The 18132-nt window shown below is 47.6% G+C and overlaps 1 protein-coding gene across 1 annotated transcript in view; it reads left to right on the top strand.

The window, feature by feature from the left end:
* The first annotated feature begins 6466 nt into the window (after positions 1–6466).
* dachd (dachshund d) overlaps positions 6467–18132 on the top strand; it is a 72936-nt gene continuing 61270 nt past the window's right edge. The window contains 1 exon segment of the mRNA XM_078090793.1: positions 6467–7596. Coding sequence (XP_077946919.1) covers positions 7043–7596 — 554 coding nt within the window. The 5' untranslated portion in view covers positions 6467–7042.

Raw genomic sequence — 18132 nt, forward strand, 5'->3', positions numbered from 1 at the left:
ACACTCCTGTGAGAAGCCTTTTTTATGTTTAGTTGACTTTAGTTGGCTATTTTCTGTTTTTATCCTAATTATTATTTTTGGCTCTCGGTGGCAGCTTGATTAGGTCTGGGCAACAAATGGAGTACTGGAGATTAAGACAATAGTGTGAAGTCGGCTGAGCTACACACACACGCATAGTGTGTAATGTGGGCTCGAGTTAGGTATGAATAGTATTGTTGCCGTCTGACACCTGGTAATTGCATCTGCTATAATTCAATGTTTCTTTTGTCGATATCATGCGATAAGAACAATAACAGGACGTGGAGGAGGTGAAGAAAACATAGCCAATAAGAATGGGCTGACGAATGAGGGTCCGATGTACCTGAACATTTAGAAAACTATTCAACTGCGTTTGCTCTCGGTCTCACCCTGGTTTCATTCCAGTTACGCTCGTTTCCTGATTCCAAAGGACGTTGCATCTCATTTCTTGTCACTTGTCGCCTAAATTCCTAAAGGTACAATTAGCATTTTGTTTGATGAAATGTTGAAAGGTTCATAGATTGATATTTGCAAAAAAAACGTAGCACATACCCCCCTCAAATGCAAATCCTGACATTTATTAACTTTTATTACAGATGCTCTGTTTATGGATTGTAAAAAGTCGCATAGATTTAATGGGAATAAAGTAAAACTACAATGTTTAAACACAATCAGTGTGGCAAACCAGCCAGTGTGTAATTTAGTGTTGTGTGGCCATGAAATGTTTTACGGGCCTTGATTTATGTCCTGTGCATGGCATTTCTAATGAGAGAGAGCGACATCGCAGTGCGCCTTGTTCCAGGAAACTACATTTACAGCAGATCTTTTTTTCTCAAGAGTGTTTTTCCCCTGTGAAATAATGTCAGCACTTTCCCACCTTCAAAGTCCTTTTGTTTCCACATCTATTAACAATTCTAATTGTACAGGAACACTTGTTAAGTAAGGCTGGTAAATAAAGCAGGAAACGCATTATTTCCTTTTAGTGCAGATTAAAGGTACAGCTACGCCGGGTTGAAACACATTAATGAGGTTTTAAATAAAAATGCTGGCAGGGAATTTACACCGCTGACTGGTTTAACTGCAGTAAGCAGTTGATTTTCCTTGATGTGAAAGGGGAACATTATTTCACCCGCTAATGAAAAATACATCTTTCCAGCCTCCTATCTGTTAATTAACGTGTTTGTGTTAAGGGATTTTCAAAAAGGGTTACAATCGCCTTGGATCTGATTAAAGTAAGTGATACATAACAGGGAGGTTGTTTTCCTTGCGTCCTTCTGTTAATTGAATAGCTTTGTGTGACTGGGAATGTTTTTTCCCACCGTCACAACGCTTTGCCCGGACCGAGCTGCTTTGGGATCCCGCTATCTTAATTACGGATCACTTTCCAAATGTGGTTCAATTTCCTCAGCAGGACAGGTTCTGTTAACTGCTATTTTTAAGGGCAATAACAACGTCAAAGCTCTGGATGATTAAAGCAATTAAAGTTTCCCTTTGTTTCCTAAGCGCAGCCAGATATGGGGCTGCCTGTTTGTACAGCATGTATTAAACATTTACTAAATGGAATTGAATCTGTCATCGATGAAGTTTTCCGGGACAATTACCTTTTAGCACAGCAAACAGTGTTTCACTCAGCTAACGCCTCGCAGCTCACGCCTGTGATTAGACATTTGATTCCATCAAGCCAAACTAAAATCCTCCAGCAGAGAGACAGAGAGAGAGAGAGGTTTAAATATAATTTCACCATCAGAATTTCTCAATTAGCATACCACATTTTCTCCATTAGATAAACTGCCTTTAGAGAGCTGGCTGGTTTAATCTGTTTAATGTCCGTGTAAACTATAATCTCCCGATTCTAAAAAGAAATCCCTTAAGGACATAATTCGTATCCGCTCTTCATAAGGCGTTTTCCCCTTTTCTTTCTCAAAGACACGATGGAGTGCGCCGTCTGAAGAGGGATTGAGCGGTGTCGCCGTTTGTTTTGCCCGTCGTGCTTTCCTCGTTTAGCTGATCCTCAATCATTAGACTTTAACAAGCGCGTCCTTGCTCGGCCGCCGCCAGGACGCACAGGAGGCTGCAGATGCATTTCACATCGTTCCAAACTGTACGTATGCACTCGCGTCTCAAGCACGGCGATCCCACCAGCGCCATGGCAACGGCCATACGTCGCATCAAGCCGCTCCCCTCGAAAGATGCAAGTGGCCGTTCCCTGAAAGATGATGACGATGAGGCCGCGCGACCCGCTACCCGAGTCAAGCTGTGCTCTGCGAGTGGGCCAGACGTCGTTGCGGCGGCGTGGACGCGCGCGTCGCCGCCAATCATCGCGGCGCCTCGGCTGTTAGTGTTCATGGGCAGAGAAATCAGGATTCCTTGTTATCCCATTGAGCGGCGGGCAGAGTGTTTACATGCGTGTCATTGGCTCCCATCATACACTGCGGGCTGTGTGAATCGGGGCCCGCTGACGCGGCCTCATTCTCCTCGCATCACGCCGAGAGTCACTCCATTGATTACCCCTCCCCTGCTCCCAGGAAATGGCTCATGCATCTCGTGTACATTATAACAAATGTTCTCTTTGCATTACAATTGAATTGTGATTGTTATGTTCAATCAATGGGGAAAGGTCACGGGATCGCTCCTGCCAGCGCTTTAATGGAGAAGTCGATGAGGATTCATTTTAATCACTACGGCTGTGGCAGAATGAGCACAACACCCCGAGACTGTCAATGGCCTGGTAATTACCGCTGTTTATACAGGTTTCTGCTTTGGCAATTTAGATATCCACAAATCTCTGTGTCTCCTGCAGCCCGCTTGCATCGGAGGCTGCGCGGCATCAAATGGAGTGCTGCAGGACGCGGGCCGCGACCGCTCTAATTGCGGCCGAGGCCGGCCCTTTTGGAGAGCGAGTGAACTCCGTTTGCTCCTCCTTTGAGGAGTCACACTACCAGAGAGCCGTTCTTTGGGATACTTTGTGCGAAAGAGCATTGCGTCCGCTGAGCCGAGCCCGAGGCCCTGCGTGCCTGTGACAGTTGCGTCGAGAGGAGGAAGATTAAATCAGCGGCGTTTGCGCTGCGCGTCCGTCTCGGTTAGCTCCGGCTGGTGGTGCTCAACGTGGCTTCGCTCCGGAAGAAGTTGTGAATCAGCACCAGTCGACGACGTCAAAGATACACTTGGTGGAGATATATTTTGACATGATTCTCACATTCTCATTAAATGTGAACTCTCTTCTTTCGCTGACTTTTCTCGGCTTGTTGTTTTAAATAATCAAATTGACTTTTACTTTATAATTAACACTTTGACCAAAGTTGAAGGTAGATGGTGATTTTGGGGTAATGAAACTTGTGAGATACCAAAGAGATTCTATTTGCAATGACATTAAAAAACGGGAAAAACAGCAATCTGATTAGGAGGGAACCGACTCATCAACGTACTTGCTTATTCAGATCATTGTTTCCACTTAAATACATCTTTTCTATATTATGAATTGTGGTTCTGTTCAAAAGAGTCAATGAGTACGTAGCGTGGGAGAAGCCTTTAAACTGTTATTTGCCATTATGAAAGAGTGTGGAGGATTATCAGCCCCCCCCCCTCCTCCCCTCCCTCACCCTAAACTGGCATGTTTGTGTTGGATGGGTGGCTAAGGATAGATGGGGTCAAGGCAGCGTAACCTTGGAGAAACAAATATTCATGATCAATAAGTGCTTTATTCCAAGCATCTAAATGATTCTTATGTCTGCTGAACCCCCCCCCCCCCCCCCCCATCTCATCCCCCTACACACACACACACACGCACACACACACGCACGCACACTTGCCCATGCGAAGACGCAGTTTGAAGATTTATGCCGACGAGGTAAAAGGACATTTTAAAAGACTACACAGTATCACTGCTTGCAAATGTCATGTGATGGTGGGTGAGGGGGGGCCGGCCTGCACAGCCACGATGTTACAGATAATGAATTGCCTCTGAAATATAATACATCGCCGGTATGATTCTTTGTTCCTGGCTCTGTACACCAACTCGCTTCAATTAAAGTTATTTATCTTTCTTGTTTTTTAAGTTCATCAATTATATTGTGATACACTTAATGTCCATAAGAGGATGATGTATGATTGGTCTAATTATTTCTTATTCACTGTGCTTTCTAAAGCATATCAATTTTGTTAATACCATGTAATTAAAACACGTCAGTGCGCCACAAGTTGCCGGCTGTATTAATGACTATGAAAATTATTTTAATTAAATAGCCAATTATAGAAAAATCCTAACCATGAGAATTGACATTTAAATGAATTCAATTTAAATTGCTTTTCAACATTGTTTTATCAAAGCTTTATGGGGTGAATAAATTATGACATCAAACAATATAGCGTGTCATTGATCACACACAAGTCTTGTCCCATATCCATACATTTTGAAACACTTTCCTGATGCCGTTCATCACGCCGGGTGATTACGTTTTGACACGGCCATTTGTTTACCGCCATCTCCTCCTCGTGTACTGTACTTCTGTGCACTTTTAGCTGAACTCTGTTAACTCTTTGTGTTCCTGAGGGCTGGAAACTTTGTGCGCGATGAAAATACAAAGATGTGCCGTTGTCGTCACGAGTAATAACCTGTCGCAGTGAGCCGTTGCCTTAAAGGCTCCCGTACTCGCTTTTTACCACTAGCAGTGATTGTGTGTGTGTGCATTCTAACAACAACGCGCACAGACTTTTTTGTGTTTCTGTGTTTTCACAAGCAGGGTCAGAACACATGCAGCCCACCCTGTCTGTTGAAAGGCTGCTTGTATCTGAAACATCACACATATCCTGTGGTGCCTTTTAATACCTCTAATAACTCCTTTTTCCCTTTTTTTTTTTTTTGCACGCAAAATGTTAATGAAAGTCATTTTTCAGACATTACAGGCACAATGATTTGCAGTTAACCCACGCAAACAAGAGCAATAGTGGGCAAACTGTTGTGACATTCATTGTATATAATGAAATCTTAATATGGTGCATATTTAAGTGAAAGGTTAGCAACATAAAGGGCAAATGGATTGCCTGGCAATGAATTTTAAGCAGCTATTGATTTTACACTACGGGCTACCTCTTTCCCTGAATGATAATTTTCAAAACGGCACACTGCTTATCTTAAAGCTGATCCGACACAACAGGACAACAGCAATATACTGAATATTAAGGCCAACGCGCAGTGAGATGATCAGCCTTCCTGGTGTTATTACATGAACCTGAATGCACCGTGCAAAATTCAGCTTCTGCAAATACTGCTAATAGACAACTTTTGAAAAAAAAAAAAAAAGCAAGGCCAGAGTGCAACTTGTTATTTTGAAACGTAATGCTATCTGTTGAGTGCTGCCGAAGGATAAAGCCTTGGCAGCTTTGGCTCAAAACCATTTTCTAACATAACTTTGATACCTCTCAACTCTAAACAAGGATTCAGCAGAGCAGATTAAAATCTAGCCTTATTCCTGCTTCATGGGTAGTACTTCTTATATCTAATGTATCCTATCATATTTCTCTGTGAGATGTGAACGCTGGAAACAGAAAACTGTTGTACAGCCACAGATTGATCTTAGGGAAACCTTTAGTGTGTCACAGGCGTGAGCTCTCACTGTACACAGACGCGACACAAGCGCTGCACCTCCTCCCTCCCCGCCGCCGTCCTTCTTCTCAGACTGAGCGGAGCTTTGAGGCTTAAAGCACTCGGCACCGTTCAACCCGTTGTGTCCAGAGGCCGTGCACAATGTGTACCGAGTAGAAAGTTGGCTTTGCCAAGAAGAAGAAAAAAGGGAACAGTTAGCAACGTTGCGGTTTCCGTATTCAAATGTGTGTTTTATTAGTAGGTTTTAACTGTATTAGACTGCGTTCTCACGCCTCCTCAGTCTTAAATGTAATAGGCTCTGGCAATATGAAGGGCTTTGGTTACAGTTCATTTGAGTTTCTTAAGCATTTTAACAAACGATGACAACAGTGACGTTTTAATCAGGTGTAATTCTTACATATTAACACCACTGTTATCATGGCTGTTGCACTTGAAATGGAAAACAAAATAGGAAACAAATTCTGACATGAAGCGCTGCACAAGGCGATATGTTAACAATTTAGTTAGTCATTTTACTTTTATGTCCACACACTGTCAGGTACAAACCAACATTCCCTCATGTGTCATGCTGTTACTTTAAAGTTGTGCAAATACAATAATCCTAAAGGGCCAATTCAATTACATGCTGTCCTCTCACACAGATGGTGTGTACCTTGAACTGTGACTCACGCTCGCACACTCCATCACAACACAGGACAAAGGAGTCCACGAAGAAGGGGGGGGGGCACCGCAGTAACACGACGTTTAGGATACATTAAATGCCGTGAGACAGGACCGATCGTCGCCCCCACGGGTCACCGAGGTCACCGCGGCGCGGCGCGTTTGGTGCCGTTCGACAGCAGGTGGAACCTGCGGGGCTGAACCAGGAGCGACTGGATCTTCCGCACGGAGTCGGTTCCCGATCGTGGTCACAACAACGACAACAACAACAACAACAACAACGACGACAACAACGACAACCACGCCGAACCGTCTGATCGCGGCGGATTTGTTTGTGCGCGCATCGGGGAACCCGGAGCGGCTCGCCCGAGCTGCTGTTCAGAGGCGCGCGCGGTCCCCTGGCTCCGCCCCCTGCGCGCCGCGTGACAACAACAACTCATCCACACAGCCGAGCCGCACTTTCCAGCTCATTTTCCTGCTGTCATTCGTCCTCCTATCTCTGATCATTGTCCCGCCGCTCGCCTACCACCCTCCCCCCCATCTCCCCGACACCCCCCCCCCCCCCCGAACGCGCTCACTCAGCACGCCTCGTTTCGGCAGCTCCTTTTGACTTGGTAACTTCTCCGAGGAGCCAAAACTCTGGTGGATTCTTTCTTTGAGCGGCGTCTCGGCAGCAGCCTGGGTTTTTCCTCCTCTGAACTTCGGCTACCCCCCCCCCTCCCCCCCTGCACCGCGCGCGCTGCCCCCCTCCTGTAGGTGACCATGGCCGTGCCGGCTGCTCTGATCCCACCAACTCCTCTGGTCGCGCCGCCTCCGATCTCGACTGCGTCCATGACGGCGTCCCCGCCGACGACCTCTTCGTCGCCGTCTCCATCTCTGGCGCCGCCGCCGTCCGCGCCCGGGCAGAGCCTGTTCAGATCGGAGCTCCTCGCCACCGGCAGCCCGGGCGTCCCCAACGCGGCGCTGCCGCCCGGCAAACCCGTGTACTCGACCCCGTCGCCCGTCGAGAACATACCGCAGAACAACGAGTGCAAGATGGTCGAGTTGCGCGGCGCCAAAGTGGCCTCGTTCACCGTGGACGGCTGCGAGCTCATCTGCCTGCCGCAGGCGTTCGACCTGTTCCTGAAGCACCTGGTCGGCGGGCTGCACACCGTCTACACCAAGCTGAAGCGGCTGGAGATCACGCCGGTGGTGTGCAACGTGGAGCAGGTCCGCATCCTCCGCGGGCTCGGCGCCATCCAGCCCGGCGTGAACCGCTGCAAGCTCATCTCCAGGAAGGACTTCGAGACGCTGTACAACGACTGCACCAACGCGAGGTGAGGGATTCACGCCCGTCTGTCCTTCTTCGGGCTTGGACGGCTCCGCGAACGCGCCGCGCGTAAAGGCGGCGGACGCGCTGGGTTTGGTTAAAACGAAACAAAAAAAAGAACAAGTGGATCAAGCGATGGAATGAAATTGTCCCTCGCAGTTGATTAACTTAATTTATCTGTTGTGTTACTGTGTGTGTGTGTGTGTGTGCGCGCGCGGGTCTGCTGAAATGTGCTCGCGGGGGCCCGTTTGGAGGCCGCAGCGCGCCGTCGGGGAGGAAGTTTGTAGAAAGTTTTCCTTTAACGCGTGCGGGGCAAAGCTTGTGCCACGATGGATCGGCTGCGTGCACGCGGGTCGATAATGTAACCTGCGCGAGGGATCAGAAAGTTCAAGAAGTGGAGACCCCCCCCCCCCCCCATCAAGGCGGTGTCATCTTTTAGGAGCCTCACTTTACTGTAATTCGTCCTAAATTAAGTAAACTTTTAAACACCTCAAATACCTCCGGATAAGAATTAGATAATTCATTTATTTATTCTGGCGTTTACCTTCCAAGTTAGAATTTTACTAATAAACAAGGCAAACACACAATAACAATTATGTCTCATTAGTGTATTAATTGTTTTCTCAGTATTGACAACCAGCAATTTTACACTCACGACCTAGTTTTTTTCTCTGTAAATGCTAGTTATAATTCACACACACACACACACACACACACACACACACACACACACACACACACACACACACACACACACACACACACACACGATCACATTAGAACGGGCTGTTCAGCAAACATCCTTGATTTGAATTAAGCAAGGAGGTTCCTACACATTTAAGCATATGTATGGAAATTAATGCATTACCCAAATCAAATATTTTGAGGTGTATACGCTTTAAAATGGGGATGATTTAAAGTGAGGATCAATATTTGATTAAAAGCCATTTTTTACCGTCCTGTTGCTCGTGGCTTTGATGCATCGCTCAGTCTCGCAGGATGGTTCAGCCTGGTCAAATTTACCATCTTACCTGTCACTATGATTGATTCCTTATTGATCCGCTACCCAGAAATGAGCTGGAAATGCAAATATGATGGAAAGGCTCACTTGAGTGGGGAATAGCAAATAAACACTTTGAGTCACTTTGGTTATCTCGGCTTCTGAGATTCTATGGGCCTTTTTGAAAAAAGAAAAATATATATACATATATTAATACAAACATAGAAATATAAATAAAACATTAAACAGAATTATGACTTGTTGGTTGCAGGCTTAGTATCACAATGTGCAAAACAATTAAAAACACGTGCACACAGAGACCATTTTGTGCCTCAATATGCACGCTGATGCTGGACGCATTTTGAACCTGAACTGTGAACTGATCCCACTGAGATCTTTTTGTCAATTCTTAAGCCGTCTGTGCAGTGAATGTGTTTCTCTCTTTAATAGCCTGCGTTTTATTTCCTCTCTGTGCCGGCATCATCACACCAGCTTCTAAACACTCTCCAGCTCCACGTTCCCGTCGCTGTCGTAATCGTCTCAACAGCTCACCTGTGCACCTCGGCGCTCTGGCGTCATTTACATAAAGCATCCAGGGAGCAGCCCCCCCCCCCCCCTCTGTAGAGGAAAAACACACCGTGTAGCGATCCTCTCCTCCAGCCTGGCATGGGGACGGGGGTGGGTGGGGGGGGGCCTTCGGGTGACAAAGTGCGTGGTTGAACTCTCCGGGTTGTCAATGGGGGGGGGGGATGGCCGGCGACGGGGTTAAAGGATAATGCAGTGCCTCGCGTGGCTTTAATGACGCTAAAGTGGTGGGCTATTACGGGCACACGGACGGGCCCGTAATTGTCTCTGAAAGCAGCCAGGTACTCGCAGCCGGGCTGGAATCAATCACTCAGGCCCGGCCTGCCTGCCCCATTTGGAGAATTACATCACCGAGCGGCGGGGCATCCGCCGGATGAAAGGCTTCTGTTACTTAGAAAAGAGTTGATTTTATTTGCATCGTGCGTGCGTGTGCGTGCGTGTGTGTGTGTGCGTGTGTGTGAGGGGTGGAGCTTTACGCCGCCTGTCATTGAAATGGCTGTCGACTGAAATGATCAGCCGGAGTAAACAGGACACGTGTTGCCCTGCAGGTGAAAACCTGCCCCCCCTCCTCCAGAGACGTTTTGCACCAACTTACTGTCAGGTCAACCCGCTCCGGTTACACAACAACTCAGTCCGGCTTTTGCATCGACACAATGTCACTGCTCTTATTACACCGAGGCGCCGTGGCGACGAAACCTCCTCTGCAAAGGCTCCTATTATTTCACATGCGGCCTTTTATTTAGTTTTGGCCCCCTCGCTCTCTATTGTGTTAAAACAACACAAGTTCTGCGCACAGCGAGACTGCGAATGGCATCACGGTGCACCGGCTAATTGTTCCGCGCCCTTGCTTACTTTAGCAGAACTCTTTTTCCACGCACGGTGACCAGAAATGCCCCCTTTTCCCCTCCAAGTGTCCTTATTGTGGTGATGGATTAAACATTGTGCTTGTCAGTGAGTGTGTCGCGCTCTGTGTCCTGATACGCTGGACGCTATGTTAGCAATCATTATTCATCTGTGAGCAGACGAGGGATCCAGTCGCTTTTGACCCCTTCATTTTCCTAAGGACTCTCGTGCCAGATTAGTGGTTCTTGGCTCTTTGCTCCCAGACTGATCCCAGGTCAGTAATCTCCCCTACATTAAGACCCCAACCCTCCAGGAGCCTTCTTGTTTTCCTTTTCGTTCTGCCCGTGGTGGGATGGAAAAGGTTCTTATTGCAGCGTGACACTTGAACTCTCTGAAAGGTTATTACAACACTGGCTTGGATCGGGGGGGTTGCAGAGATATGGCATATCTCTCATTGGTCTGCTGGGTGGGGGCAGGCTACGCGCTGCCGGGGCGCAGAAACGCACCGGTTAATTGACAATCATTGTCTACCCTTGAAGGTTAACCACACGCCCCAGACAATGTCCCACCGCTGGGAAACGGGACGGCTTTTTCACTTACATGCCCTTCTTAAATAGATTTTTTTTTTTTTTTTCCTCCCCGGCTCGTTTCAGTCGAGCAAATCTCCCTCTGAAATGTTCCCGGTGTGACAGGTCACAGCGGCGCCGCTTCCCCTTTAACGGATATATATTTAATTGATGGCGATATGGCGGTGGGCGCCACGAGAGCCGCCACCTCGCCTGTTCCTATTTCAAGAGTGTTTATGCCTAAACACACATATTTGCAAATGACGGTAATTGTTTTGTTTAGCGCTCTGTGTGAGCTGCCACCGAGGGTGCCAGCTTGTCTCTCTCCCTCCTCTCCGCCGCCGCCGCGCTCTCTTCTAATATATTTGTTTTCTACAAGGCACGGATGTGTTTACAGGTACTCAGGGGAGATTTCTGGATTCCATTCAAATCGTTCCCAGTCAGAGTGGGTGCTAAGATACCCGTCACCCAGCAACCGCATCCAAGAGGGAGCTCGGGCGATAATAACTTCAAAAACAGAGTGACAGATGCCTGATTAGAGAGAGAGAGGGAGAGAGGGGAGGGTTTACAAAGCGGTTTAAAATCCAAATCTATTCAAGTACTTCCTTGAAAGTCAAATTGGCCCTCATATTGTGTGTTGTTTCTTTATTGAAGGGGGAAAAAAGCATTTTAAGTTCCTTTCTCTTTTTTTTTTTGCGTTTTTAATCCTTCAGCGGGGCTCTGCTAGATTTGATTAGGTACAGTACATGTGCTCAAGTCAACTGTGCAGTTGGCAGATGGCAGCAAGGTGTTTTTTTTCTTTGTAAACAAATAGTCTCCTTGAAAATCCGAATTGCTTTATTGACTCAACATCCGTTCAGCTGGAACGAGTGCAAATTAAAACTTTTTATTGAATTTTCTTTACCAAAAAAAAAAAAGAAATCCAGGGGCGAGCTCTGCTTAAGGAAAGTATCGTTCATTTTCTCCCTTTCTGTTTTTAATAGCCGAGCCAGGACTCGTTAGAGCGGCTTTGTTTGACACTGTCTAATGTGCTTTGTGGATTTAGAGGCTGTTTGCATGGCAAAGAGGCCCCAACTGTTAATTTGCCCGTTGGATGCATTAGTTGCCCGGACTGCCGTCTTATTTGCATTCCTTCACTGGATCGGCAGCAGCGATTGAAGTACCAATTAATAACCCCTCCCCCACCCCACGTCAGGTCCGCTCACCCGCCATAAAGGGGCATTAGCTTTGTTTAAAATCAAACCGACAATGGGACTGTGTTGGTTAACCAGGTGGTTTTACTCTCGAGGCTGATTGGCTGACGGGCCGGCAGCAGATTGGGGTCGCTCTGATCGCCGCTCTCTTCCTCCCCGGCTGCTCCCTGCTCCCCGGCTGGTCCCTGCTCCCCGGCTCCTTCGCATTACGGCGCATTTAGGGCGCGCGGAGGAAGTCACCGGCGCTCCTACCAGGATATTAAATGCTACTGACAGAAGTTAGAGGGAGCAGATGAGATTTTCTGATTGGGGAAGGAATGCCTGGCTCTGTCTAATATGGTCACATAGAGAAATTGATTTTCCTCAGAAATTAATTAATTTTTCATATAGCCCAAAGCTGGAGTTTAAAAAAGAGTGCACACTTGCTGGTTTCCTATTCCTCCCCCCCTTCTTTTTTAAAGAATTATTGCCTAATCATATTAATACTTTTGCCCCAAGGACGAAAAGATAATTGTACGAATGCATTTGGAAATATGTATCACTGAGTATTTATGATTAAATTATGCAAATAACTCGGCTCTCATCCATCGCGGGCCCAGATTGTCTAATTAGGATTGATATGGCGAATAGATGTTGGGGAATCTGAATACAAGCATGTCCAAAGAGCAGAAAATTGAAAATGACAAGGCTGGAATCCTTAAAAAGTGTGTCGTTTTTTTCCCCCCCTCTCTCTGTCTAATTCAGCGTGGCCGTATCAGGAGTTAATTTGCCCCGGCTTCATTTCTTGTCTGAGCTGACAGGAAAAGGAATCCATCAGGGAGGCAATCTCAGATGGGATTCCACAAATTTCCTCCACTTGTTTTTTTCTCCCCCTGTTCATCTCGGCGGAGGCTATCAGGGATGAATCTTCTCCTGAGTAAACACGCACATGTTATTCCTCCAGTGTTAATGTTTTCGGAGCTCTCTACTCATTACAATGGACTCCTCCTAATAATTGAAGTATAATAAGAAAGGAATGTCATGCGACAGAAAGCCCTTTGTACTCGTGGAGCCTCGCTGAAGTAGTGCACGCTGGGTTTTCATAGCACAGCCTCTTTTTGGTTCTAATTTGAAAGTTAAGAAACCCCGTAAGCAGATGTGCTTTCCTTAAAAATAAAGAACATATTTGTCCGATATCCTGCGGATCAGAATAATCACGTGTCAGGAGACACGAGGAGATACATGCAACATCCTGCATATATCCTTACTTTTGCAAACACGGTAAACCTATTATAGTATATTCCCATGTAACCCCCATACACCTGTACTGATACTAGTAGTATACACTAATAGCAGCATTTATAAAAAACAAGCAAATAGGTTTAAGGTGATGACACAAGGATTTAATATAATAATAATAATAATAATAATAATAATAAGTGAGTATTGTTGTATTGTTTCCGTACAAGTGTTGAGTGTATTTATTATTTAATTTATTACGGATTGTTGAGCGCATGTGGAAGAAGTAGTGCTCAGTATGTTGTTAAGCTAATCAGATCTCAGATCAGTACACTGGCTGCCTGTTTGGCTACGGCTTGATTTTATTCTCCCCACTGTGGTCTCACACGGCACAGCGTGGGGAGGGGGGGGGGGCAGTACACAGCACCTCCCCTCCACTCATCCAAGCGCCTTGTCGGTGCTGAGCTGGACCCGCTGGAGACACACGGCGGATGGACGCTGGTGTGAGGGGCCCAGCGGCACCTGACGAGGAGGAAATGACATCGCCTCTCTCTTCTTCTGCTGCCGGCTTCAGATGAGCGGCGCTGCAGCGCCGCCTCCAACAGTATCCATTAAAGGGCTGATTGTTATCTAATCTTTACCTGGCGCTAGCTGGAAAAGCCCCGCAGCTAATGACACTTGAGACTTGCAGCACATTCTGTGGTGGTTCAAAGCATCTGCTTAGTCAATACCTTCTGATGGGAGGGGGGGGGGGGGGGCGAAGGAAACGGCCCCACAGCTATTTACGTGAATTCTAAATTCACTTAGACACCAGAAACACTTTATGCAGTCAATTTGTTGCATTGGATTATAACTAACAATGTGCACAAAGTGAGTTCCTGTTGAGCCAGCAGGCTCAGCACTAAACGGCTCTCCGCTGCTTCACACTCTGGATGTTCAATTCCACTTTTAAAAAGTAAACCCGTGGTTTAAAGTGAGGCTTAAGCATCACGTGTAAACAGTTCTCATTTCTGTTCAGTTTGTCTCTCAGCAACAGGCCCCCTCCCACAGATTTCACACATTTTTGGGGGACAATCGGAGCAGTGCAGCGTCTGCAGGGTTTCCGGCCTCGGACGCGTAAAGGTCACATCTAATGAAGGGAGGGTTCTCCATCGGACGCTGATCAGCAGACTGTTCTAGATCTGTCTCTCAAATCCCTTCAGCCTCGCCAGAGCTGCTCAATCAAGATCCAGTCATTAATCTTAAGGTCGCTGTCAGCTGAGCATTTCTTAAATTAGAAAATAGAGGGAAAAAAAGCCGTAATGTTCGCACCATAAAATAATAATAATTAGAAAATATAATGAGCTTATATATTAGCTTTTTTTTTTACAATAGTATCTAGTGCCTTTCAAACGTAAATTCAAAATATAAAATAATTCAGACAAAGGGGGCGATCTGTGGGGGGCTTCTCCTCTTCCAGCGGCAGCCACGTGCACGTGGCAGCATGCACGTGGCAGCGCGCTCGTGGCAGCGCGCTCGCTCCGAGCAGCCGGTCTGCAGTTTGTCACACACAGCGCCGGACACGCCCGGGGCGGCTTCCTCACGCCGGGGCACACCTGTAGAGCTTATGAGCGGGGATATCAATATCACCGGGTCAACACATTTTCATCTAACATTGACATCCCCCCCCCCCCGCCTGTTTTAATGCCCGAGTGAGACTGTTGGTGGGAGCCTTTTATTGGTTCCACAGCTTTATGTTTCTCCCCTCGCGGACTCAAATGTCACCGTGATGTTTCTCTAAAATCGCCTGTGCCACCACTCGCCGTGGCGCCCGGCTGTTATTACCCTCCTCTTAAAGAGTGACAGCCGACTCCTCGGAGACGTGACACAAACCTCGCCGGATGGAGCCGCGGCCGCTGCGTCAATGGGCCAATCAGATGACACACACACCTGGCGTGATGCGAGGTGAAAAGTCAGCAATCGGTCCGGTTTCAGGCGTCAACGACGTCACGCTTGTTTCAGTCCCAGAGACGGAAAATAACCAGATCACAGACATGAAAACACGCAACGGGAACGCACGCTTTGTGCGACTGGAATCCCTTTAAATGGAATCTCATGTTGCCAAAACTCTGTGCAAGCATGGACAAAGGCCTTAAAAAGCTGTGCTCAGTTACTGTGTGTGTGTGTGTGTGTGTGTGTGTTCCCGTACACAGCATTGCAGAAAATACAGTGCGACATGTTCTCTATGGAAATAACCTCAGTTGTGATAATAAAGCAGCCCTGGGCTGAAATGGTTTGTCCACATACATTAACCCCTGCGTAACTCTCACATTAGCAGCGTGTGAGCGCCTTCTCTGTTGTGTGTGTGTGTGTGTGTGTTGCCCGGCCAGAGAGAGAGAGACTTCACATGTGAATGGTCTCGTGTGAAAAGGAGGATGAATTGAGTCAAGCTGACGTAGCATGCCAATAAGCTTTGTCTCATTCCCAATGCCGTATTCATTTGTGCCACAGAGAGATTTATTGCATGATTGACAATTATGAGAGGGTGACCTAGTTCTTTGTGGTGGAACAAAAATGGTTTTCATCAGTTGTCTCTGCTGTCTTTTGCATTGTTAGTGAGTGTGTGTGTGTGTGTGTGTGTGTGTGTGTGTGTGTGTGAGACGATCCCTGCTAAAGAATAGGGATAGCTTCAGTGCAATGAGATACTCCCCCCCCCTCCCCCCTCCTCCCCTCCCCTCCCAACCTCTCCAACTCCCGAAGCTCATGCATTTCTCTAGTAATGGCTTCATATATTTTGCATAGAATCACATCATCCACAATGTCTGTTCCACAGCAGAAAAGAAATGAATTTCCTACTCCATTAAGCATTGTGAGCAACGTTAGAGGGACACTTTTACCAATGCTCTTCAATCTCTAACTTTGGCGTGGAAATAAAAAGCAAAGGGATGTCTGTGACCTTTATACATAGATAATATGATATAATACATACATACGTGTTTTTAATATGTATTGCTGCTCTGTAAGTTACCTGATCACTGAAATCACAAATACACTCATCCTCTAAAGAGGCTTCTTTATTCGTGCTTCACGTTTCCACATTCCTTTATCCCTTTATGGTTCATTCTACCTGTCCGTGTGTGTGTGTGTGTGTGTGTGTGTGTGTCAGGCTTAGATTACTACGACTGGGAGGAGGAAGTCTCTGCTCCTCCTGGGACTCCTGCTTGACTGGCCCCACAAATGATACAAGCCAGGGTTTAGTTGGAAGTTAATATCCTGCAAAATTGTCCCGCGCAGCCTCTGCAGAATGGCGGATGATTAAATGACACGAGCATATCAAAAACATTTTTCTCAGACTGGTGGCTGTTAAGTGTCGCGCCGGTGCATTTCGTCTCCCAAGGTTACCATTAAAAATAAAGGAATATTCAGCGGGAAGTGGGTGTCATTGAGCTGTGAATGTGTGTGTGTGTGTGTGCGCACCTGTACGAGCGTTAGATGTTTTGTGTAAGGCCCTGTTTTGAGTGGTAATAATAGCTCAATAGGATTCCAGGCGCTCATTGAGGGGTTTGCTAGAAGGTTGAGAGGACATATGCTAATTGTGTCTAAGAAGTTTCCCTCGTTCGCTGGATCTCCCAGTGACCAAAAAAGGACAGAAGAAGAAGAAGAAGAAGAAGGCTGGAGGCTCCAAAGCGATCCATTTTATCCTTTTGTGTTTTTCAAAGGACGCACTGCTTTGTTTTAGCCTCGGCGGGAGGAGGAGATGAAAGGCGTCGTGTAATGAAGGTCTTTCTGGAGTTATCAAATGGCCTTTCACTCCTGACCTTTAAGACGCCGCAGTCGGAAAGCGGAGACAATGCGAGAAATACAGATCGAGTTACACCAACATCAAACGCTGCCTTTGTGTAGTTTATACTCGCGCGGGGGAAGAAAGAAGAACCTTTCACAGCACCCTCATGTGAACCGAGGGAGAAGAGAAAATAAAACAGACCTGAAGAAGAAAAAAAAGCAACATTTGGAAAAGAAAGAAGTGCCTTGTCAGCGGCTGCGCCGATCAAACACTACGAGAAGTGATGCACCGACGGACACATTGGGGATCAGATGCATTTCTTTATCCCCTCCTGTATCTGATATCCCCCGCCCACAGCAATGGCCTTTGTGTACTTTGGGGTGTTGTGTGTGTGCGTGTGTTCACGCGCATTAACACCTTCCATGATTGGACGCATCACATGTCAGAATCGCCGATCTCACTTCAGTTGATGAAGGGTTGTTTTGGATGGAGCCCAAAAACGAGACAAGGCTCAGGCTCACCGGGGCTAACCGTGGGTTCTTCCTCACCACAAGCAAGCGGCGCGCTAACGGCGGAGGCACGTCGTGCTCCCCGTCACACTGGCGCAGCGCAGAGGCCTCCGCTCGCGCTCTCAGATGCAGAATGTCATCCGGCATTCCTGTCATTCTCCGCATTCCCGCCCGCGGCAGGCACTCTTTGCCTCTGGACCCCGGAAGGGGCTCCGGTGTTGAAGGGGCCCCGGTCGGCGACAGTTCCTCGGCACCGCGGCCCCGGCAGGAAGACGTCCGCCGTGCGCGAGGAGCCGTCTGGTCGCCCGCGGCGTCCGAGGTCATTGTGTTCCACGAGGGCCGCCCCCGGAACCCGTCGGCTATTGTGAGAGGGAGAGGGCAGGTCCGAGGAGCAGGCGGCCCGCGCAGCCTCGGCCCTGGTGAGCCTGACTGCTGCTTTCTCTTTAACTACCGAGCGGGGACGGAGAGAGCGCCGCTCCAGCTGAGGTCGGCCATACCGCCATGTGGACCGCAGACCGCGGCTAATTGGAAATATTAGAGCGGCAGACTCACGCGAAAGCATTGCACTGCCATTTCATATCGCATGTTTCATTTCCTTAAGTGCCTGATTGTTCTTAGGGAGCCCTGGAGTCGGCCCGGTGTGTGTGTGTGTGTGTGTGTGTGTGTGTGTGACAGATCCCAAGCAAATCCTCCCATTCACTTCCTCTCGGCACTAAACGCTCATGTAAGCGCGTTCATAAGGTCGTCGGAGCGCTCCCATAAGTCTCCTTTAGCCCGTGGTGATGGCTGGTGTCAGGAGCGTGTGCCGAGTGAAAGGGAACACGGGCAGATAGCGCTTGATCCGTGATGGAGATGAGTCCGCGCAG

The sequence above is a fragment of the Gasterosteus aculeatus genome, chromosome 16 (genome assembly GCF_964276395.1).
Source record: "Gasterosteus aculeatus chromosome 16, fGasAcu3.hap1.1, whole genome shotgun sequence".
In the NCBI taxonomy this organism is placed as follows: Eukaryota; Metazoa; Chordata; class Actinopteri; order Perciformes; family Gasterosteidae; genus Gasterosteus; species Gasterosteus aculeatus.